Source organism: Phocoena phocoena, chromosome 11 (assembly GCF_963924675.1).
Source record: "Phocoena phocoena chromosome 11, mPhoPho1.1, whole genome shotgun sequence".
In the NCBI taxonomy this organism is placed as follows: domain Eukaryota; kingdom Metazoa; phylum Chordata; class Mammalia; order Artiodactyla; family Phocoenidae; genus Phocoena; species Phocoena phocoena.
In genome coordinates, this window is record NC_089229.1 from 91,223,337 (window position 1) to 91,248,029 (window position 24,693).

Genomic DNA, 24,693 nt, shown 5'->3' on the forward strand with positions numbered 1-24,693 from the left:
GCCTATGCACCGCAGCGAAGAGTAGCTCCCACTTGCCACAACTAGAGAAAGCGCGCGCACAGCAATGAAGGCCCAACGCAGCCAAAAAAAAAAAAAAGTTGAAATCTCATTTTCATGACTCTAGAGAAAATATCAACACGTGGCCCTTGCCCCTTGGGCATCTGAACGTCCTCTAGGCTCCTTACCCAAGCGTGAAGACATACGACTTGAGTTATTTTAGATTAACTTCTGTGAATGTTCAGATAAATTTCACTTTTGGGTCAAGAACACACACAATTAAACGAGATTCATCAAAGAAACATTACTGTGCCAGCTACAGCACCCCAGGATATGGGGTCATAAGCAGAAGAGGCCCCTGCCTTCACAGAGCTTGTATCGAGCTAGACCGAGATTAGAATTATGTGATATTTGTCTACCTTTTTGCTATTACCCTTTCCACACCATTTGCCTCACAACATGGAGATGTTTTTTTAAAAATAGAAAAGCATAAGGCTTAAATTATTCGAGGATTTAAGAAAATCAGCAAAAAGCATGGGACTGGGCAACCAGGAAGAGTTGATACATGGAGAAAACATTGAGGAACGGAGGACATCAATTAGGGGTAGCAGGAGAAACTCAGATTTTGGCTTAATTCTCAAAGCATTTGCTAAATTGGTCAGTGTGGGGCTTCCCTGGTGGTGCAGTGGTTGAGAGTCCACCTGCCGATGCAGGGGACACGGGTTCGTGCCCCGGTCCGGGAAGATCCCACATGCCGCGGAGCGGCTGGGCCCGTGAGCCATGGCCGCTGAGCCTGCGCGTCCGGAGCCTGTGCTCCGCAACGGGAGAGGCCACGGCAGTGAGAGGCCCGCGTACCGCAAAAAAAAAAAAAAAAAAAAAGTAAATTGGTCAGTGTGTTAGCAGTAAATTTTTCTCATTGAATTCTCTTGAGGACTGGGTAAAAGTTTTTTTCTCCATGCATGGGGGCACATGAGCGTCAAAAAAGCACAGATTTACAGAAGTTTATTATTTGTGGTCAGAAAAGTAGGTAGTACCAGTAACAGTGAAACAGCCACCCTTTTTCATTTCCTACAAAGCTCACTGGAGGTGAGGGTGGGAGAGAATGCATGAGAAAAGCTGGGGAGGGGCTGAGGCTGTGGCGTTTGTGTCGCAAAATCAGTTTGGAAAACATACTTATTATATTTGGGAGGAGAAGAAAGGACATATCTATGGATGATGCCAACAATTGTCCAACTGTGGTCAATTGACTTAGTAACAATTAGACTCATTCATCACCAGGAGCCTGTTGACATGTATTCTGCGCCTGCCTATGTTTATCAATGCCATTACTTCCATGTTACCGTTTTTAAAGAAAGCCCACCAATATGATCATGACTCAGTTCAGAATGAATTGACTTTCCTGCTCAAGATCATTCTTTAAGGGTCATAATCAGCAGTAGCTGATTAGCATAGCTTGACCAAGTCCCAGTGTATCACCCTCTTGGGCCAAGGTGCCACGATGCTCTAGTATTAAGTTTCTAATTTTAGTGCTAATTTTCATAGCCAATCTTTGCATCAAAAAAGATAAAATACTGAGTCAGTTTTGAATGTGGAAAATAGATAACCATAGATAAATATTTAATCTGAGCTTTATAGTATCTTAACCACTAAAAACTTAGTGTGTCCGAAACTAAACTCATATTCCCTCCCAGACCTGTTTCCCATCTGCTCCCTCTCTCAGTGATGATACAACAACCATCCACTGAGTCACAGCCTAGATAGAATCTGAGTCATTCTGGCCTCCTCCCACCTCTTTGATGACCTTAATAAGTTTGCCTTTAACCTGAGCAGCTGTACAGTGGTTTCTTAGGCAGAGAAATAAATGCACTACATACCATTTCTTTTCTTCATTTCTTCTTTTTTCTTTTCTCTCTCTTCCTAAGTCTTCCTTCCTTTCACAGATGTTTATTGAGCACCTGTTGTGGGTCAGACACCATATCAAGTGCTGAGGAAACAATCTCTGGCCTCGAGTTCATAGGCTAGAAGCAGGGGCAGACATATAAATTACATTACAATGTGATAAAACTGGAAGAAGACCTGCTTTCAAGGTACATGGAGCTTGTAGAGCAAGTCAGTCCCTACAAAGGGGGTGTTGCTTCCTGAGTCTTAAATAGCAATTTTGAGATTGCTAGGTATTTAACAAGGGAGAAAATGTCAGACATAGGAAACAGCATATGCAAAGTCAGAGGTGCTGGACCAGCTCATGGCAGGTTGGAGAGCTGTGTGTGCAATGGTTTCAAGGTCACAAAGTGCATGGAGTGGTGGATGAAACTAGATAGGTAGGCAGAAAGCAGGTCATGAATGTCAAGAGGGTAAGTCAAAGAATTTTAATTCTAGGAAGTAGAAGCCATTGAAGATTTGGGGTAATTAAGTAAACAAATCAGTTTTGCATTTTAGAAAGGTCACTCTGGCAAAGTATGAAGAATGGTTTAAAGGTCAGAGAGACCTGGAAAAAAAGCCTCTTCATAGTTCAGAAACTATGAGAAAACTCTTTGCATTGCTGTATATCAAGAAGATCCAGACTACTTATGGAAATGTTTGCAATCTGTGAAAAGGCCAACCTACCCTGGAATTAAAGTTGTCATGGTCATAGAAGGAAATTCAGAAGATGATCTTTACATGATGGACATCTTCAGTGCAGTCATGGGCAGGGACAAATCAGCCACTTAGATCTGGAAGAACAACTTCCACATGAAGGGTCCTGGTGAGATAGATGAGTCACATAAAGAAAGCTCACAACATGTCACCCAGCTGGTCTTGTCCAACAAGAGTATTTGCATCATGCAAAAATGGGGTGGAAAAAGAGAAGTCATGTACACGGCTTTCAGAGCACTGGGACCAAGTGTGGATTATGTACAGGTTTGTGATTCAGACACCATGCTTGACCCTGCCTCATCAGTGGAGATAGTAAAAGTTTTAGAAGATCCCATGGTTGGAGGTGTCAGGAGAGATGTCCAGATTTTAAACAAGTATGATTCCTAGATCTCCTTCCTCAGCAGTGTGAGATACTGGATGGCTTTTAACACAGAAAGGGCCTGTCAGTCTTATTTTGGATGTGTCCAGTGCATCAGTGGACCTCTGGGAATGTACAGAAACTCCTTACTGCATGCATTTGTGGAAGACTGGTACAATCAAAAATTTATGGGCAGGGGACTTCCCTGGTGGTCCAATGGTTAGGACTCTGTGCTCCCAATGCAGGGGGCCCGGGTTCTGTCTCTGGTTGGGGAACTAGATCCCACATGTATGCTGCAACTAAGGATCCCGCATGCCGCAACTAAAGACACGGCGTGAGCCAAAAATAAATAATAAACAAATAAATATTAAAAAAAAAATTATGGGAAGCCATTGTAGTTTTGGAGATGACAGGCATCTAACAAACCAAGTGCTGAGCCTAGGCTATGCAAGAAAATACACAGCTCGATCCAAATGCCTTACTGAAACACCTAAGGGATATCTCAGATGGTTAAACCAGCAGACCTGTTGGAGCAAGTCCTGCATCCGAGAGTGGCTGTACAATGCAATGTGGTTTCATAAACATCACTTGCGGATGACCTATGAAGCAGTCATCACTGGGTTCTTCCCTTTCTTTCTCATTGCCGCAGTAATCCAGCTCTTCTACGGGAGTAAAATTTGGAACATCCTCCTTTTCTGGTTAACTGTCCAGTTAGTGGGTCTCATAAAATCATCTTCTGCCAGCTGCCTTAGAGGAAATATTGTCATGGTCTTCATGTCCCTCTACTCAGTGTTATACATGTCAAGTTTACTTCCCGCCAAGATGTTCGCAGTTGCAACAATAAGCAAAGCTGGGTGGGGCACATCTGGAAGAAAAGCCATTGTTAATTTCACAGGACTCATTCCAGTATCGGTTTGGTATACAATCCTCCTGGGTGGTGTGATTTTCACCATTTGTAAGGAATCTAAAAAGCCATTCTCAGAATCCAAACACAGTTTTAATTGTTGGAACATTGCTCTATGCATGCTATTGGGTCATGTTTTTGACACTGTATGTGGTTCTCATCAAAAACTGTGGCAGGCGGAAGAAGGGACAACAGTATGACATGGTGCTTGATGTACGATCTTACATTTGATGTTTGTAGTTGCAGATGCAGACACACACAAAACCTTACTTCCTCTAGGGACTGTATGGTTGTGGCATCAGCTAATGCCACCAAAGGAGACACATCACTGCTGCTGGGACTTGAACAAAGACATTTGTATGGGTTTATTTTAATTCTGCCAAAGTAAAATGATACATGAAGAAGAAGAACTCATATTTAATCGGATACTTCTATGAAAATGGGAAGAATTCTTTGTTTATGCACTTTTTCCTTATTGTACATCCGCCTAACAGTGTTTTGCCCTATATACCTCACTAGTCATGCTTTACGTGGGTAACCATGGAAGAAGAGGATTTTGGAAGCTCAAGGAAAAGTTCTTTCAACATATACAACCTAACTTATGGACTGTGTTGATGCTAATTTTTTTTAAGAAAGGGTTTTCTGTTTAACTCTACCAAATGAAAGGCCGAAGGAAATTTTACAGGCTGTTGTCTGTGCTATATTTTTATATAATTGTACTGTGTTTTAAAATTTTGTATGCCAATTTTAAAACAAATTTTGTATATTTTATATTTTACTTCTCTGCCAAAATACACCTGTTCTTCCTTTTTTTAAAAAAAGAATAAAATAGGTTCTGAAAAAATTCATACTTAAAAAATTTCTACCCAAAATGTGAAGCTTGGTTGATTTATGTTGTTCATGATAGAAAGAATAAAATGTTTCTCTCTCTCTCTCCCTTTAAAATTGAATAGTTTGTTTCTGTGAAAAAGTATTTAAACTTTCAATATTTTAACTTTTTTTCATTTCTTTAGAAAAGGCCAATATACCTGTCACACTTTGGGAGGAGAAATTCATACTTATGTGTACAAAAAAGAAGTCACTGAAAATCAAGGCCAAAGGGGTAGAAAAGTACAATTTTTTCATAAGATTGAAAAAAAAGGGAATGCTAGTTCTCAAAAGAAAACACTAGGCATCCAGCAGTGGACAAAATCTGGGTATTAAAGATAGTCTTTGGAGATTCTCACAGTGTTTTCCCAGGCTAAGTAAAAAGGAAAGTGGGAAAAATTATCTGTACAATTTGGACAAATACAAAGCAGTTCATCATTTTGTTCTGTGACCTGTATTCACTGGATCCTGTCTATATATTGAACATACTTTACCTACCTTTTTTTTTTTCCAGCTTGTCAGTTCACTTTACATGTTAGTATGAGGTTCATACGGGTGAGTGGGATAAATTATAATAAGGCTAAGGCATACAGATTCAAAATTGGCAGAATCAAGCTCCACATGTCCTCTTTAACTTGCTAGGGAAGATTTTTTTCTGAATTATACAGATAATTGCTTCATCTCTTCAGTTCCTGGCCTACATAAATGTGTTTACATAGTAGACATGATATCAAGGCTTAATAGTTATATCAAGAATTGGCACAGGGCTTCCCGGGTGGCACAGCGGTTGAGAGTCCGCCTGCCGATGCAGGGGACACGGGTTCGTGCCCCGGTCCGGGAAGATCCCACATGCCGCGGAGCGGCTGGGCCCGTGAGCCATGGCCGCTGAGCCTGCGCGTCCGGAGCCTGTGCTCCGCAAAGGGAGAGGCCACAACAGTGAGAGGGCCCGCGTACCGCAAAAAAAAAAAGAATTGATGGACCAGGTACCCTCAGCCTTGTTAATTTAGCTACTCTGGGGCCTCAGTTATCCAGTTTGACTTTTGACATGACCCATCTTACCTTGTAGCTGGTGCTGTGTTGTGTAGACCTGTGTTTAAAAACAACTGAACACATGAAGAGTTGCATAAAAAGTATTGTGAGGAAGCATAAATGGGGAGAAGTATTCAACCATGTGTTTCTTGCCTTTGTGCTTCCTTTTTTTTTTTTTTTTTTTTTTTTTGCGGTACGCGGGCCTCTCACCGCTGTGGCCCCTCCCGCCGCGGAGCACAGGCTCCGGACGCGCAGGCCCAGCGGCCACGGCCCACGGGCCCAACCGCTCCGCGGCACGCGGGATCCTCCCGGACCAGGGCACGAACCCGCGTCCCCTGCATCGGCAGGCGGACCCTCAACCACTGCGCCACCAGGGAAGCCCTGTGCTTCCTTTTTATGCAGACACCTATATGCCATCCATCCTGCTTAAGAAAAAACGGCACATTCTACCTCCAGAGTACAAAAACTTACATAACGTTCTACGACTTAGACTCTCACTGATTAGAGAGCTTGTGAGAAAAAAACAGACCATGCCATTAAATGAGACTAAAACTTGAGTTTGCCTTTTTGAATATTTATGTTCTAAGTTAAGCTTTGATAACATTCAAATGTCAAATTCTCTCATTCTCATAAAACATGGAATTAATTGCCTATATTTCTTCTAGCAATTATTCAATGTATTTCCAGTGTAGGATGTACAGTATAATTGAATTTTTTTGTAAATAAGATATTTTTGATAAGAAAAAAAAAAGAATTAAGCAGGAGAGATAGGATGGAAAGTGAGAGAATATGGATGCTTTGGCCCAACTATTGAGGGGGATGGAAAGGGTTGCAGACCAGGGATATGAACCCTATTCTTGGTTGAATGACAAGGTGGGTGAGAGCTCCAGCTCCTGCCTTGCCCAAAATCCCATCTCTAAGGATGAAGCACTTAGACCCACCTCTCTGATGCTCCAACTACGCCCCTACCTTTGACCTGGTTCTTTGTGCTCTAGGTTCATCCCCCTTGGTCAAGGCTCTGGTATTTTCCCGCTTGTAACAAGGACAAACTATAGTGTGGCAGATTTCCCAATTCTGTTGTAATAGAACAGAACTCTTTAAAAGCAAATGTGCTGGAATTGTTGGTTACAAAGAAAAAAAAATGTATCAGCAGTTCAGTTCAATGACATCCTGTCATTATTCCTTTTTCTTTTTTTCCAGGGGTGTACTATGCAACTGCATACTGGATGCCTACTGAGAAGAGAATACAAGTCAAAAATGTCCTAGACAGGAATGGGGATGCCTATGGCTTTTACAATAACTCTGTGAAAACCACAGGCTGGGGCATCCTTGAGATCAGAGCGGGGTACGGTTCTCAATCCCTGAGCAATGAGATCGTCATGTTTGCAGCCGGCTTTTTGGAGGGTTACCTCACTGCCCCGTAAGTACTCAGTCGTGGTGGAGAACTGCCAGGCAACCTCTGTCCTTTTCTTTGCCCAACAGTGGTTTTTTCTTCCTGGCATTGTACACTAGAATTGAAAATTTGCCATGGTTTTTCTCATATGATTGAAAGATTATCAGAATTACATTTGAACCTGTAGTAGTCATACCTGCCTAGAAGGAGCAAAGCCCCCAATTGTGACACATTTTTAAATCTTTCCCTCTCATGAAACTCTTTTAAAAGACTGCTGAGTCATTTCATCTTACTAGTCATTTATTGTCAGGTAGAAAGCAAATGGAGGTGGAGTGGCTCTTTGAGGACCACAAACAGATTAATTCAAAATAAAAATAACATTTAAGAGCATTTATTTTCAACCATCTTAGAACAATACTTTCAAGTGGGGGAAGATTTTAAATTGAAATTTTAATGTCTAACATGAATGTTCTTTCCAACTCTATTGTTATTTAATTCTTGTGTTCTTCCCTTGTCTTATGGAAATAACAAAATATGTACTTATAATAATGCAATCATGACTCATCCTTTTTAGAGAACAGACCTTTGAGGAAAGGAAAGTTGCAACTCATTTAAATAAGCCTCATTCTTCCTTTGATATAAAATGTCTTGAGGACGTGGTTTTCTTCTTTTATGCTCTGTGACCTAGATTGTTGACTGCAGTTTAACCAAACCTTATTTTGCACTGTTACCATCTTAGTCATAGTAAATGTAGTGCTGATCTTAATCTGTTTCTGAGTACTGGCAATTATATCAAATGTTGAATGACTAATTGCTGGACTCTGGCTGCTCTTTTTTAAAATTTAAACTAAAAATTCCTGGTTTTGCTTTTATACCAAATTTTTGTTACCTTACCATACAAGTCCCCTTAATAGGGGACTCTCAGTTTGGAGATGCAGAAAACTTTATAAACTAAATACGATTTAAAAAACATGTTTAAAACTGTATTCAACATGTAAAAATCTGAACTTCTTCTTTTCCCCTACAAATCTTTATTTCAGGATCCACTGGTTTCTTACTGCATTCTTGAAATTGAGTTGCAAGTTTGGAGAAATAATTCAGATTGAAGTTGTGTGAACGTAAATATATTCAATGAAGTCACGCATAAGATACATATGAGTTATTAAGGGAAGCTATGTAACTTGAGTGGAGCATCTCTAATCTGTGTTAGAGATGCTAACATAGATTGAATGTTGAGAGCCTAAGCTTGTCTTCCTTGGACTTTGGCATCAGTACTAGAGAGCTCAGGGAGTTTGACGGAGGAGACTTCTGACAAAAGTGACCCTTCTGTTATTCTTATGTCTCAGGAAAACCTAAGTTTTAACATCTCACTTTGGGAAGTAGCTTTATCATTTCTGCCTTATTCATAATATAAAGTACTGACCTATCCTTGAGTTCCTTTATCCATAACCACAAGCTGTGCGGCTAAATAAATGCTACTATGGAAAAAAAAAAAAAGAAAGAAATACAACCAAAACCATCTTTAGAAGGGCATTTCCCAGAAGCTCCTTTTCAGAGGCTGTCATTCTGACTGCATTGCTGAAAAGTCCAATAAGTAGGGGAATTTCTGAATCAGCATGCATTCAAAGGCTCTGCTCTGTGCTTCACTCAAAGCTCAGAATAGTGGGATGTGACCCGGCAAGCTTAAAACAGACCCCTGGCAATGGGTTGGGGAAGAGGGAAGAGACAGAGGTGGTTACCCGTTTCCTGCCTTCCTCTTCTGATACGGTCTAGGAGGTGAAGGCTTACTACACATTCTGTTGCCCAAGAGTTTAATTTGGAGGAAGGAGAAATGCCAAATGGAGTAAAGAATCAGGGCTCACAGAGACAAGACCTCTGGCAGAGAGATAGGGCAGAGGGGAGGCTGGAAGAATTCATGTGATTGAGACTCTCAGACCCAAGGCGTCACCCAGGAAGGACTGCACCAATAGGCACCCCGTGCACTGTCTCAACTGAGCAGAGAGGCAGTGGGGCTCCCTCCGAGCAAAGGTATCCAGCATTCTCTGAAGCAAAGCAGAAGAGCTTAAAATGTCAACCCTCTGGAAGTTGTGACTGTAGCCACAAACCAATGGCGGAGAAAGAATACAGGTCACAGGCTAGAGGTTTTTTTTTAAACATCTTTATTGGGGTATAATTGCTTTACAATCGTGTGTTAGTTTCTGCTTTATAACAAAGTGAATCAGTTATACATATACATATGTTCCCATATGTCTTCCCTCTTGCGTCTCCCTCCCTCCCACTCTCCCTATCCCACCCCTCCAGGCTGTCACAAAGCACCGAGCTAATATCCCTGTGCCTTGCGGCTGCTTCCCCCTAGCTATCTACCTTACTACGTTTGTTAGTGTGTATATGTCCATGACTCTCTCTCGCCCTGTCAAAGCTCACCCTTCGCCCTCCCCATATCCTCAAGTCCGTTCTCCAGTAGGTCTGCTTCTTTATTCCTGTCTTACCCCTAGGTTCTTCATGACATTTTTTTCCCCTTAAATTCCATATATATGTGTTAGCATACGGTATGTCTTTTTCTTTCTGACTTACTTCACTCTGTATGACAGACTCTAGGTCTATCCATCTCATTACAAATAGCTCAATTTCATTTCTTTTTAAGGCTGAGTAATATTCCATTGTGTATATGTGCCACATCTTCTTTATCCATTCATCCAATGATGGGCGCTTAGGTTGTTTCCATCTCCGGGCTATTGTAAATAGAGCTGCAATGAACATTTTGGTACATGACTCTTTTTGAATTTTGGTTTTCTCAGGGTATATGCCCAGTAGTGGGATTGCTGGGTCATATGGTAATCCTATTTTTAGTTTTTTAAGGAACCTCCATACCGTTCTCCATAGTGGCTGAACCAATTCACATTCCCACCAGCAGTGCAAGAGTGTTCCCTTTTCTCCACACCCTCTCCAGCATTTATTGTTTGTAGATTTTTTGATGATGGCCATTCTGACTGGTGTGAGATGATATCTCATTGTAGTTTTGATTTGCATTTCTCTAATGATTAATGATGTTGAGCATTCTTTCATGTGTTTGTTGGCATTCTGTATATCTTCTTTGGAGAAATGTCTATTTAGGTCTTCTGCCCATTTTTGGATTGGGTTGTTTGTTTTTTTGTTATTGAGCTGCATGAGCTGCTTGTAAATTTTGGAAATTAATCCTTTGTCAGTTGCTTCATTTGCAAATATTTTCTCCCATTCTGAGGGTTGTCTTTTGGTCTTGTTTATGGTTTCCTTTGCTGTGCAAAAGCTTTGAAGTTTCATTAGGTCCCATTTGTTTTTTTATTTCCATTACTCTAGGAGGTGGGTCAGAAAGGATCTTGCTGTGATTTATGTCATAAAGTGTTCTTCCTATGTTTTCCTCTAAGAGTTTGATAGTTTCTGGCCTTACATTTAGGTCTTTAATCCATTTTGAGCTTATTTTTGTGTATGGTGTTAGGGAGTGATCTAATCTCATACTTTTAAACGTACCTGTCCAGTTTTCCCAGCACCATTTATTGAAGAGGCTGTCCTTTCTCCACTGTACATTCCTGCCTCCTTTTATCAAAGATAAGGTGTCCATATGTGCGTGGGTTTATCTCTGGGCTTTCTATCCTGTTCCATTGATCTATCTTTCTGTTTTTGTGCCAGTACCATACTGTCTTGATTACTGTAGCTTTGTAGTATAGTCTGAAGTCAGGGAGCCTGATTCCTCCAGCTCCTTTTTTCGTTCTCAAGATTGCTTTGGCTATTCAGGGTCTTTTGTGTTTCCATACAAATTGCGAAATTTTTTGTTCTAGTTCTGTGAAAAATGCCAGGGGTAGTTTGATAGGGATTGCATTGAATCTGTAGATTGCTTTGGGTAGTAGAGTCATTTTCACAATGTTCATTCTTCCCATCCAAGAACATGGTATATCTCTCCATCTATTTGTATCATCTTTAATTTCTTTCATCAGTGTCTTATAATTTTCTGCATACAGGTCTTTCGTCTCCTTAGGTAGGTTTATTCCTAGATATTTTATTCTTTTTGTTGCAATGGTAAATGGGAGTGTTTTCTTGATTTCACTTTCAGATTTTTCATCATTAGTGTATAGGAATGCCAGAGATTTCTGTGCATTAATTTTGTATCCTGCTACTTTACCAAATTCATTGATTAGCTCTAGTAGTTTTCTGGTAGCATCTTTAGGATTCTCTATGTATAGTATCATGTCATCTGCAAACAGTGACAGCTTTACTTCTTCTTTTCCAATTTGGATTCCTTTTATTTCCTTTTCTTCTCTGATTGCTGTGGCTAAAACTTCCAAAACTATGTTGAATAAGAGTGGTGAGAGTGTGCAACCTTGTCTTGTTCCTGATCTTAGTGGAAATGCTTTCAGTTTTTCACCATTGAGGATGTTTGCTGTGGGCTTGTCATATATGGCCTTTATTATGTTGAGGAAAGTTCCCTCTATGCCTACTTTCTGGAGGGTTTTTAACATAAATCGGTGTTGAATTTTGTTGAAAGCTTTCTCTGCATCTATTGAGATGATCATATGGTTTTTCTCCTTCAATTTGTTAATATGGTTTATCACATTGATAGATTTGCGTATATTGAAGAATCCTTGCATTCCTGGAATAAACCCCACTTGATCATGGTGTATGATCCTTTTAATGTGCTGTTGGATTCTGTTTGCTAGTATTTTGTTGAGGATTTTTGCATCTGTGTTCATCAGTGATATTGGCCTGTAGTTTTCTTTCTTTGTGACATCCTTGTCTGGTTTTGGTATCAAGGTGATGGTGGCCTCGTAGAAGGAATTTGGGAGTGTTCCTCCCTCTGCTATATTTTGGAAGAGTTCGAGAAGGATAGGTGTTAGCTCTTCTCTAAACGTTTGATAGAATTCACCTGTGAAGCCATCTGGTCCTGGGCTTTTGTTTGTTGGAAGATTTTTAAATCACAGTTTCAATTTCAGTGCTTGTGATTGGTCTGTTCATATTTTCTATTTCTTCCTGATTCAGTCTTGGCAGGTTGTGCATTTCTAAGAATTTGTCCATTTCTTCCAGATTGTCCATTTTATTGGCATAGAGTTGCTTGTAGTAATCTCTCATGATTTTTTTTATTTCTGCAGTGTCAGTTGTTACTTCTCCTTTTTCATTTCTAATTCTATTGATTTGAGTCTTCTCCCTTTTTTTCTTGATGAGTCTGGCTAGTGGTTTATCTATTTTGTTTATCTTCTCAAAGAACCAGCTTTTAGTTTTATTGATCTTTGCTATCGTTTCCTTCATTTCTTTTTCATTTATTTCTGATCTGATTTTTATGATTTCTTTCCTTCTGCTAGCTTTGGGGTTTTTTTGTTCTTCTTTCTCTATTGCTTGAGGTGCAAGGTTAGGTTGTTTATTCCAGATGTTTCCTGCTTCTTAAGGTGGGCTTGTATTGCTATAAACTTCCCCCTTAGAACAGCTTTTGCTGCATCCCATAGGCTTTGGGTCATTGTGTCTCCATTGTCATTTGTTTCTAGGTATTTTTTTATTTCCTCTTTGATTTCTTCAGTGATCACTTCATTATTAAGTAGTGTATTGTTTAGCCTCCATCTGTTTGTATTTTTTACAGATCTTTTCCTGTAATTGATATCTAGTCTCATGGCGTTGTGGTCAGAAAAGATAATTGATACAATTTCAGTTTTCTTAAATTTACCAAGGCTTGATTTGTGACCCAAGATATGATCTATCCTGGAGAATGTTCCATGAGCACTTGAGCAAAATGTGTATTCTGTTGTTTTTGGATGGAGTGTCCTGTAAATATCAATTAAGTCCATCTTGTTTAATGTATCATTTAAAGCTTGTGTTTCCTTATTTATTTTCATTTTGGATGATCTGTCCATGGGTGAAAGTGGGGTGTTAAAGTCCCCTAGTATGAATGTGTTACTGTCGATCTCCCCTTTTATGGCTGTTAGTATTTGCCTTATGTATTGAGGTGCTCCTATGTTGGGTGCATAAATATTTACAATTGTTATATCTTCTTCTTGGATGGATCCCTTGATCATTATGTAGTGTCCTTCTTTGTCTCTTTTAATAGTCCTTATTTTAAAGTCTATTTTGTCTGATATGAGAATTGCTACTCCAGCTTTCTTTTGGTTTCCATTTGCATGGAATATCTTTTTCCATCCCCTTACTTTCAGTCTGTATGTGTCTCTAGGTCTGAAGTGGGTCTCTTGTAGACAGCATATATAAGGGTCTTGTTTTTGTATCCATTCAGCCAATCTGTGTCTTTTGGTGGGAGCATTTAGTCCATTTACATTTAAGGTAATTATCGATATGTATGTTCCTATTCCCATTTTCTATATTGTTTTGGGTTCGTTATTATAGGTCTTTTCCTTCTCTTGTGTTTCTTGTCTAGAGAAGTTCCTTTAGCATTTGTTGTAAAGCTGGTTTGGTGGTGCTGAACTCTCTCAGCTTTTGCTTGTCTGTAAAGGTTTTAATTTCTCCATCAAATCTGAATGAGATCCTTGCTGGGTAGAGTAGTCTTGGTTGCAGGTTTTTCTTCTTCATCACTTTCAGTATGTCCTGCCACTCCCTTCTGACTTGTAGGGTTTCTGCTGAGATATCAGCTGTTAACCTTATGGGGATTCCCTTGTGTGTTATTTGTTGTTTTTCCCTTGCTGCTTTTAATATGCTTTCTTTGTATTTAATTTTTGACAGTTTGATTAATATGTGTCTTGGTGTATTTCTCCTTGTATTTATCCTGTATGGGACTCTCTGTGCTTCCTGGACTTGATTAACTATTTCCTTTCCCATATTAGGGAAGTTTTCAACTATAATCTCTTCAAATATTTTCTCAGTCCCTTTCTTTTTCTCTTCTTCTTCTGGAACCCCTATAATTCGAATGTTGGTGCATTTAATGTTGTCCCAGAGGTCTCTGAGACTGTCCTCAGTTCTTTTCATTCTTTTTTCTTTATTCTGCTCTGCAGTAGTTATTTCCACTATTTTATCTTCCAGGTCACTTATCCGTTCTTCTGCCTCAGTTATTCTGCTATTGATCCCATCTAGGGTACTTTTAATTTCATTTATTGCATTGTTCATCATTGCTTGTTTCATCTTTATTTCTTCTAGGTCCTTGTTAACTGTTTCTTGCATTTTGTCCATTCTGTTTCCAAGATTTCGGATCATCCTTACTATCATTATTCTGAATTCTTTTTCAGGTAGATTGCCTATTTCCTCTTCATTTGTTAGGTCTGGTGGGTTTTTATCTTGCTCCTTCATCTGCTGTGTGTTTTTCTGTCTTCCCATTTTGCTTATCTTACTGTGTTTGGGGTGTCCTTTTTGCAGGCTGCACGTTCGTAGTTCCCGTTGTTTTTGATGTCTGTCTCCAGTGGCTAAGGTTGTTTCAGTGGGTTGCGTAGGCTTCCTGGTGGAGGGGACTAGTGCCTGTGTTGTGCTGGATGGGCTGGATCTTGTCTCTCTAGTGGGCAGGTTCACATCTGGTGGTGTGTTTTGGGTTGTCTGTGGCCTTATTATGATTTTAGGCAGCCTCTCTGCTAATGGGTGGGGTTGTGTTCCTGTTTTGCTAGTTGTTTGGCATAGGTTGTCCAGCACTGTGGCTTGCTGGTCGTTGAGTGAAGCTGGGTGCTGTTGTTAAGATGGAGGTCTCTGGGAGATTTCCACCATTTAATATTATGTGGAGCTGGGAGGTCTCTTGTTGACCAGTGTCCTGAAGTTGGCTCTCCTACCTCAGAGGCAGAGCCCTGACTCCTGGGCTGGAGCACCAAGAGCCTTTCATCCACAAGGCTCAGAATAAAAGGGAGAAAAAGTAGAGAGAATTAGTAGAAGTATGAGGAAAGAAAGAAGGAAAGGAGGAAAGGAAGGAAGGAAGAAAGAAGCAAAGAAGGAAAGAAAGGAGGGAGGGAGGGAGGGAGGAAGGAAGGAAGGAAGGAGGGAAAGAAGGAAAAAAGACAGAAAGAAAGAAGATACAGTAAAAATAAAATAAAGTATAATATAGTTATTGAATTAAAAAATATTTAGAAAAAAAAAAGGGACGGATAGAACCTTACGACAAATGTTGGAAGCAAAGCTGTACAGAGAAAATCTTACACAGAAGCATACACATACACGTTCACAAAAAGAGGTAAAGGGGGAAAAATCATAAATCTTGCTCTCAGAGACCACCTCCTCAATTTGGGGTGATTCGTTGTCTAAAGGAGGGAAGGAAGGAAGGAAAGAAAGAAAGAACGAAGGTAAAGTATAATAAAGTTATTACAATTAAAATTAATTATTAAGAAAAAAAATTTTTTTTAAAAACCATGGACGGATAGAGCCCTAGGACAAATGGTGGAAGCAAGAGTATACAGACAAGATCTCACACAGAAGCATACACGTACACATTCACAAAAAGAGGAAAAGGGAAAAAAAATCATAGATCCCGCTCCTAAATTCCCCCTCTTCAAATTGGGATCATTCCTTGTCTATTCAGGTATTCCACAGATGCAGGGTATATCAAGTTGATTGTGGAGCTTTAATCCGCTGCTTCTGAGGCTGCTGGGAGAGATTTCCCTTTCTCTTCTTTGTTCTCACAGCTCACAGGAGCTCAGCTTTGGGTTTGGCCCTGCCTCTGCGTGTAGGTCGCTGGAGGGCGTCTGTTTTTTGCTCAGACAGGACGGGGTTAAAGGAGCCGCTGATTCGGGGGCTCCGGCTCACTCAGGCCGGGGGGGGTGGGGGGGAAGGAGGGGCACTGCGTGCGGGGCGGGCCTGCGGCGGCAGAGGCCGGCGTGACATTGCGGCAGAGGCCGGCGTGACGTTGCACCAGCCTGAGGCCCGCCGTGCGCTGTCCCGGGGAAGTTGTCCCTGGATCCCAGGAACCTGGCAGTGGCGGGCTGCACAGGCTCCGCGGAAGAGGGGTGTGGAGAGTGACCTGTGCTCGCACACAGGCCCCTTGGTGGCGGCAGCAGCAGCCTTAGCGTCTCCCGCCCGTCTCTGGGGTCCGCGGTTTTAGCCGCGGCTCGCGCCCGTCTCTGGGGTTCGCGCTTTTAGCCGCGGCTTGCGCCCGTCTCTGGAGTTCCTTTAAGCAGCGCTCTTAAACCCCTCTCCTCGCGCACCAGGAAACAAAGAGGGAAGAAAAAGCCTCTTGCCTCTTCAGCAGGTGCAGGCTTTTCCCCGAACTCCCTCCCGGCTAGTCGTGGTGCACTAACCCCTTCAGGCTATGTTCAAGCCGCCGACCCCAGTCCTCTCCCTGCGCTCTGTCCAAAACCAAAACCCGAGCCTCAGCTCGCAGCCCCGCCCGCCCCGGCGGGTGAGCAGACAAGCCTCTCGGGCTGGTGAGTGCCGGTCGGCACCGATCCTCTGTGCAGGAATCTCCCCGCTTTGCCCTCCGCACCTGTCGCTGTGCACTACTCCGTGGTGCCGAAGCTCCCCCCTCCACCTCCCGCAGTCTCCGCCCGCGGAGGGGCTTCCTAGTGTGTGGAAACTTTTCCTCCTTCACAGCTCCCTCCCACTGGTGCCGGTGCCGTCCTTATTCTTTTGTCTCTGTTTTTTCTTTTTTTCTTTTGCCCTACCCAGGTACGTGGGGAGTTTCTTGCCTTTTGGGAGGTCTGAGGTCTTCTGCCAGCCTTCAGTAGGTGTTCTGTAGGAGTTGTTCCCCGTGTAGATGTATTTCTGTTGTATCCGTGGGGAGGAAGGCGATCTCCGCGTCTTACTCTTCCGCCATCTTCAAGGTCCCCCTAGGCTAGAGTTTTTTGTTTTCAGCTACACAGGGGCAGTTGTATGAGAAGCAATAGCATCTTCATACAGACATCATTTTATCAATTTAAAACATATACTGCTGGGGACTGTTTTGCAAAGGACAATTCCACGTACCAAGACACAGCCTTGGAGCCTGGGCAAAGAAGGTGAGTTTGTGCCAGAGGCCAAAAGAAAGAACTGCCTTGTTTTCCTCTCATCTTGCAGAGCTGCTCAGGCAGCTGCCAAGAGCAGTGGGAAGTATAGGGCTGCCACGTTTTTCCACATCACCACATTTAAAATGCAGCGGTGTGCCTTATATTCTGCCGCGCCTTGGGGGGATGTGTGAAAGGACGAACATCGTGCGATGAACGACTGAGGTAGGCAGATAAGGACGTTGGTTTGACGGCCTCAGAAAATATAATTTGCTTTTACCAACCTATGAAACGCTCGAGAGACCAAATCAAAACACAAAGAAATACGCTCAAATCCTCCATCACTACCTTCGAAGCACGCAGCAATTTGTTGCTTCTTTGAGCTTTTACGACGCTTTTACGACACCGTCCCGGGCCCCCGCGCTGTCCTGTATCCGGAAGCTCCTGGTGGTGTAAGTGCGTGGCTCCTGCAGGGTTATTTCGCCGTGTGCAGTGGAGGGGGATCCACCAGGGCCACAGCCTCGGGTAGGCATTCACAATTTTCAGGAGCTTCTCTCGCTGTCTTGCTCTTCTTCACTCTCTCTTCTCCCTCTTCTTCCACTGCCCCACCCCCGGCCCCTGAGGAGCCCCTCACTGCGTGATGCACCACGCAGACGTGCATTCCGGAGGGGCCCCTGAGGCTTGCTGTGATGCCCCTTCAGCCGCCCGCACAGCCCCTTCCTAGCATCTCTTAGAACTGTGATTCCTGAGAGCCAGATGCTGCCTTTTCCGTCTCCACCTATCAAAATCCTGCTCAGGGCTTCCCTGGTGGCGCAGTGGTTGAGAGTCCGCCTGCCGATGCAGGGGACGCGCGTTCGTGCCCCAGACTGGGAGGACCCCACATGCCGCGGAGCGGCTGGGCCTGTGAGCCATGGCCGCTGAGCCTGCGCGTCCGGAGCCTGTGCTCTGCAACGGGAGAGGCCGCAACAGTGAGAGGCCTGAGTACTGCAAAAAAAAAAAAAAAAAAATCCTGCTCAACCTCCAAGACCCATCTCAGATGCTCTCTTCTTTTTGTTTTATACCTTTTTTTTGAAATTACAATATTTTGTATTGTGTGTCAATATGATGCTACATCATATAGCTGTTAGAAATGACCTTTTTTTATACATCTTTATTGGAGTATAATTGCTTTACGATGTTGTGTTAGTTTCTGCTGTACAACAAATTGAATCAGTTATATGATGCTCTCTTCTTGATGAAGCTCTTTCTGATTCCATTTCCACTGGATCAGAGCCCCATCTCTCCCCTCCACCACCTGTTAGTGCCTTGAGGACAGGGTCCCCATCTTATTCATCTTTATATACCCCAGGCGCCTGGCACAGCACTTCTGCCCTCCCCCACAGTGGTTACTTAACTACACGCTTAGGAAGTTTAATTGAATCCTGTTGTTCCAGTTTTATGAGAGATGAATCGGAAGTGTCAGCTACGTATTTCCGTGTAATGCATTGTCTAGCAGCCTTGGCCAAATGGAATTTCTGCCTTCATTTTTTTTTAACTCTACTGGGTGGCTCCCTAACAGTTGCAAATTAAGAGTCTCTGATGGCTCACTAATGATGTAAAACCTGATAAATAGTCATTGATAGTCAATAAAATAAGTCAGGAAAACTTTCTGGAAAGAATGGTGATGGGGGTGTGAGGACCTGGTCTGCTCTAGTTTTTAACAAAGTGGCTGATCTCTTGTGTCGCTGAGGCACATGTAGAAATGACCTCCTCTGGAATTACCTAGCCAGTTTGGATGCCACAATTCAATGTGACACACCCTCGTTATACTACCTGGTGCCGGGCTCTGGGGATAGAGAGACAGTGGGGAGTGAGTTCCTGAGTACTCTCCCCACTCGTTTTAAGGTAATGTGTTGACACAACAGTTGGTAAAACTATGATGAAAAGAGGTTCTAGCAAGATTATGGCACAAGTAGAGAGACTAGTCAAAGGCGGAACCTTTTTGGGCGTTTGTCTTACCATCAAGAGATACTTCAAGAATCTCCTCTGTACCCCCCCAACTTGCTCCTTCTGTTATTAGAAATTGAATATGGCTCCAGGTCAAGGCTGTAGCCAAAGCAAAGATAAGTAAGACACAGTCACACCCTCAAAATTATCAAGTGACCCATCAGTTGGTAATTATTTGGGACTTAACATGAAGCACAAAATAATGATGATGATGATGACGACTAGCACTTATATTTATATATATATACACACACGTACACATATATATATATAATTTAAAATATGCCGGACATTGTTCAAAACATTTTATATATGTTAAATTATTTAATCCACAGCCACGCTGTGAGGTATATATTATTACTATCCCCATATTACTGAGAGAAAACTTGGGCACAGAGAGGTAAAATACGTAGCTGAAAGTCACAAAGCTAGTTAGCAGCAGCCAGAATTGGAGACCAGCTGTCCAGCCACGGAGTCTGTGCCCATGCACACACATACACACGTGGATTAATCACACTGGGAAATACTAAAGGAGCCTGATATGGTGTCAGACCCAGGAAGCAGGAAGTTGAAACAGCTAGGAAAGAGTCGGAGAGATCACCTGACAAGCACTAAATGATATGGTATTAACACAATGCAAAAAGACGCAGGGAAAAGTAGGTGTCCGTATGTCTTTGTGATTGTCACAAAGTGTGTGTGAGAGATGGAAAGATGGGCAAAGTCTTGGCCAACTTAGGAGGAAACTTACTGACTTTACACACCACAGGGGCTGAAACGAAATCTAACACGTCCTTGACGTGGAGACTGGTCTTGGCTCTGTTGGATGAGAATTCGGAAGCATGGTGAAGTTGGGAATCCTGCTTATGGTTGTAGAGCCTACAAGGAGTGGATCAAGCTTTGAGTTCAGAATTCAAAGCCTCTGCTCTTATCTGCTGTCCTGTGTTGCTCCAGCACGCAAAGGTATAGGGCCCCAGGCTCAAAGATCAGAGAAGGGCCTCAACCTTCTCAGGGGACTGTGAATGGATTATGTTCCTCAGGGCCCCTGGGTGGGGCAGGGTCAGGTGAAGCCTCCACTTCTGGTCTCAAGGTGCAGGTTTCTCTTCCGCAGCTCTGAATATCAGAATCAAAAAGTTTAGCCCCTCCCCCTCCCCCCCCAAAAAGAAAGAAAAAATATTAATAATTCTGGCCTAGTTACCCTCTTTTATCTACATCTGTCTTTACTGTTATATGGACCTCCACAGCAACCACCCCCAAGTCAGGATGAATGTTCCTCTGTTTCAGGGTTTCTCAACCTCAGCACTTTTGACGTTTGGGATTGAATTATCCTTTGTTGTGCATTGTAGGAAGTTTAGCGGCATCCCTGGCCTCTACCCACTAGATGCCAGTTGCACCTTCCACCCCCCTGTTGTGACAACAAAATATGTCTCCAGACATTGCCAAATGCCCCTTGGAGGGAAAAATCACTCCAGTTGAGAAACAGCCCTATATTGAAATAGACTGAAAAATTGAGAGGATCTGGAACTCTGGGTGGAGCTGGGCAGGGTGCAGTGATGGAGACTTTAGGTAAAAAGTATGAATTTTTGTATCTTTACCTGAGTGCGCATTGGTAGGTCAATAGCCCACAAATTATTTTTTCCCAAAACAGAGAACTTTATTTCCATTTAAATCATTTTAAGAGCCCATTCCTCCTCATGGCAGGAAATGTTACCATAGTCATTTCTATAGGGACAAAATATCATTGAAACTGAGTCAATTCAGAATGTTCCAGTCCTCTTCCAAACACTTTTTTCCAGAATGGATTGGTGTTACTGAGGCATCTTGGAGGGAGGGGGGGATGTTTAAGCAGTGGTTGTCCTGTGTCCTTCTCTGGCACGTTTACTGAAGTGGAACAGTCTCATTGAGTCTTTAGCTGGGGTGTTTCCCCACCTGACATCTAATGAGGCTTCCATGGTCTCCCTGGTCTCCAGTTGCAAAATCAATGCCATTGAGGTTGCAGTAGTCACCCCAAGTATAAGTCCTCTGCCCCCAGGAGGTCCATCAACTCCCAATGTCCTCAGGCCAGACAAGAAAGCCTTTAGCTGCTCCCTGAAACTCATGGAGGGGTGCAGGGGTGCTGCATTTGGCTCCTGAGCCCGGACAGTCCTGGCAGCCATCTCTACTTCCCCATGCAACCTCGGAGGGAAAACTGAAGGGCTTTTGCTTCCCTAAGCAACTAAATCAAGTCATCCCACTCACCTGGAGTTTCTGCATTCCATTCACCTGGAATATGAGGCCAGGGCAGAGGGTCCCTTCCCTGTCAGCCACACCTGTCCAGCTTTATTGCTGTTCTCTCCCTCAGTTTTAGAGATGATAGAAAAGGGGCCAACTTGATAGAAGAATAGGTGTGGCAGCATAAAAGATATATAAACAAAAGTTAAATATGATAATTCAATTTTTAAAAAATATTTACAGATAATTTGAAGGAAAAGCACTCATGACGTTTGTTGAATTCAAGGACCATAAAATAAAAGATTTCAAAGGATTTTAATGTTCTTTGCCTCACTGGCAGTAAAACTCTGTTCGCATCGATTTCAGTTCTGGAAACTATTAGATGAAGATATTTAAAGTTCCACCGTGCTGGGGGCCGGATTCCCATTTCTGGAAGCCGAGTCACCTCCCGCTTACAGTGCTGACCTCTAGGTCGATGAAAAGCATCAAATAAAAACCAGAACTCAGACTTTAGGTAAACTTCCAGTCCAGAGGGTGCAAGGGGCTCACCATTTGACCCACTTTGCTCCAAACTTAGAGCAAATAGTAGATAAAATATATAGAAAGAGAGCGTCATGGTAATAGAGCTGGCCCCCCCAAACAAGATTAAAGATCTCTTGAACCAGAAATGAAGCAGAAAAGCGCTGGGGTCTGGATCTGCTGGGCCCTTGGCATGAAGCAGGCAGAGACAGCCACCCCGGCCGGTGGGTGAAGGCCTCTGTGACCTGAGGGAGCTGAATCAAGGCTGGGAAGCAGAAGTAACCTTGCTGCTTTGGACTGTTTGGAACATAGGAGGCCACAGAATAACTTCTGCTGATGTGCACTCTGGTTTAGAGATTTATAAGAAACCGTGAGCTTGACGGGAGGCGGGGTGGGCAAAAGAACCAAATCATCCATGTGCTGGTTCCAGGACACGTATACGTGCAGCATTCCATAGGAAAGAAGTCCCCCAAAGCCGCTATAAGACCTGGTTCTCAGGGAGTCTGATGGAAGTACCTAAAAGAAAATGAGAGGCAAGAAAGAGGGAGGGAGAAAGGAAGGGGGTTGGGGGGGGAAGAATTTAAGAATGTAAACAAACACATAACTTAAAATGCCTGAATACCAAGTTCAAAAAAGCAGAAAGACATTTTTTTTCTTAAATTCCATATATATGTGTTAGCATACAGTATTTGTCTTTCTCCTTCTGACTTACTTCACTCTATATGACAGACTCTAGGTCTATCCACCTCATTACAAATAGCTCAATTTTGTTTCTTTTTATGGCTGAATAATATTCCATTGTATATATGTGCCACATCTTCTTTATCCATTCATCCGATGATGGACACATGAAGAACCTAGGGGTAAGACAGGAATAAAGACACAGACCTACTAGAGAATGGACTTGAGGATATGGGGAGGGGGAAGGGTAAGCTGTGACAAAGCGAGAGAGAGGCATGGACATATATACACTACCAAACGTAAGGTAGATAGCTAGTGGGAAGCAGCCGCATAGCACAGGGAGATCAGCTCGGTGCTTTGTGACCACCTGGAGGGGTGGGATAGGGAGGGTGGGAGGGAGGGAGATGCAAGAGGGAAGAGATATGGGAACATATGTATATGTATAACTGATTCACTTTGTTATAAAGCAGAAACTAACACACCATTGTAAAGCAATTATACTCCAATAAAGATTTTTTAAAAAAAGATAAAAAACACAAAGAAATTGAATGCTAAGAAAAAGCAAAATCAACAATAAAGTAAGTCATTAATACACTCCAGATTAATTTTGTAGATGGGTTTAACAAAGACTTTAAATATGCTTAAGGTACTCTAAGTTTTAAATGAAGGAAAACTTGGAAATTCCCTGGTGGTCCAGTGGTTAGGACTCTGCGCTTTCACTGCCGAGGTCGCAGGTTCAGTCCCTGGTTGGGGAGCTAGGATCATTCAAGCTGCAGGTCACAACAATGACAACAAAATATATGTACACACACACACACACACATATATATATGAAGGAAAACTTGAAAATTTTATGGAACAAAAAGGAAGAAGTAAGAAGACAGGTAGATATTTTAAAAGAACCTGCTTGAAATATCATAAATGAAAATTATGGAAATTAATTTTTTAAAATATCAGTAAGTGGGCAAACCCTGGACTAGACCAACTCAGAGAAATAATTTCTGAATCAGACATTAGTATTGAGAGATTTGTACAGTACACTGCCCCAAAAGAGAAAAGGGTAAAAATAATGAGAAAGCTGTTATTAAACAGAGAAGTTTGATTGAGAAACTCCAACATATGTCTATTAGGAGTCCCAGAAAAAGAAACTGGAGGGAATTGCAGATAACCAATAGTTGACGGTAATAGTGAGAATTGATCAAAATTGAGAAAGACACGAGTCCTTAGTTGGAAGACACAGCCTATTAAAGTGCTACAACACAGAGGATGAAACTACAGAAATTTGAGGATAAAGGGAATAATTTAAAAAGCTATCAGAAAGAAAAACATTGATTACAAAGGAATCTCAGCTTGACTGACAGCATACCTCTCATTAGCAACAATAGACCCAGAAGATATGAGGATGATATTTTTAAAGTACTGAGGAAGAATAACTAACTAGAGTTTTAAAACCGTTTAAATTATCCAAGAGCAAGGGCAAAATAAGGATATTTTTAGATATATAAGTTAAAATATTTTACCATTCACAGGCTTCTATTAAACTATTATAGGACATACATTAACAAATATAGTAAGAGGGAACATTTGGGATATAAAGGACAATAGTTAACACAAAACACAAAGAAGTTAATAAAATTTGATTGTAAAAGGTAAACAATAAAATTTATTTTAATATTTCTTTAATCAAAAGGTAAAACTAAATCTTCGAACAATAACATGATGGGTGATATCAATGGGTAAAGCTTGCTAAAATATGTATGTTTGGAGGAGGAGAGAAATAGAAAATTCATTTAGATTTTATATAAGAATTCCCTGGCAGTCCAGTGGGTAGGACTCCATGCTTCCATTGCAGTGGGCACGGGTTGATCCTTGGTCGAGGAATTAAGATCCTGCATGCCTACTGCCCCCCCCAAAGTCATTTATATTTTATAATAAAATGCATAATAATGAATGTTTTCACAATTTTTAATGATGATCAGTAATGGAATAGAAATGCAGCTGACCCTTGAACAATGCTGGGGTTAGAGATGCTGAGTCCTCACCCCCAACCCTGCACAGTCAAAAATCCTCATGTAGACTTATGGTCGGCCCTCCATATCCAAAGAGTATGTAATTGCTGAAAAAATCCATGTATAAGTGGACCCTTGCTGTACAAAGTCATGTTGTTCAAGAGTCAATTGTACATTTTATATAAAGCTTCTAAATTAGCAGAAGTAAAAAGAAGGATAATGAAAATATTATTTAAACAGAGAAACCATAAAAG

The 24,693-nt window shown here is 42.0% G+C and overlaps 1 protein-coding gene and 1 pseudogene across 1 annotated transcript in view; both read left to right on the forward strand.

Annotated features, from left to right (window-relative positions):
* Nucleotides 1–24,693, forward strand: part of PLBD1 (phospholipase B domain containing 1) — a 76,238-nt gene that overhangs the window by 12,262 nt on the left and 39,283 nt on the right. The window contains exon 2 of the mRNA XM_065887009.1: nucleotides 6,990–7,209. Within this exon, the coding sequence (XP_065743081.1) occupies nucleotides 6,990–7,209 (220 nt within the window). The remainder of the gene's footprint in view (nucleotides 1–6,989; nucleotides 7,210–24,693) is intronic.
* LOC136130678 (hyaluronan synthase 2 pseudogene) lies at nucleotides 2,334–4,124 on the forward strand (annotated as a pseudogene).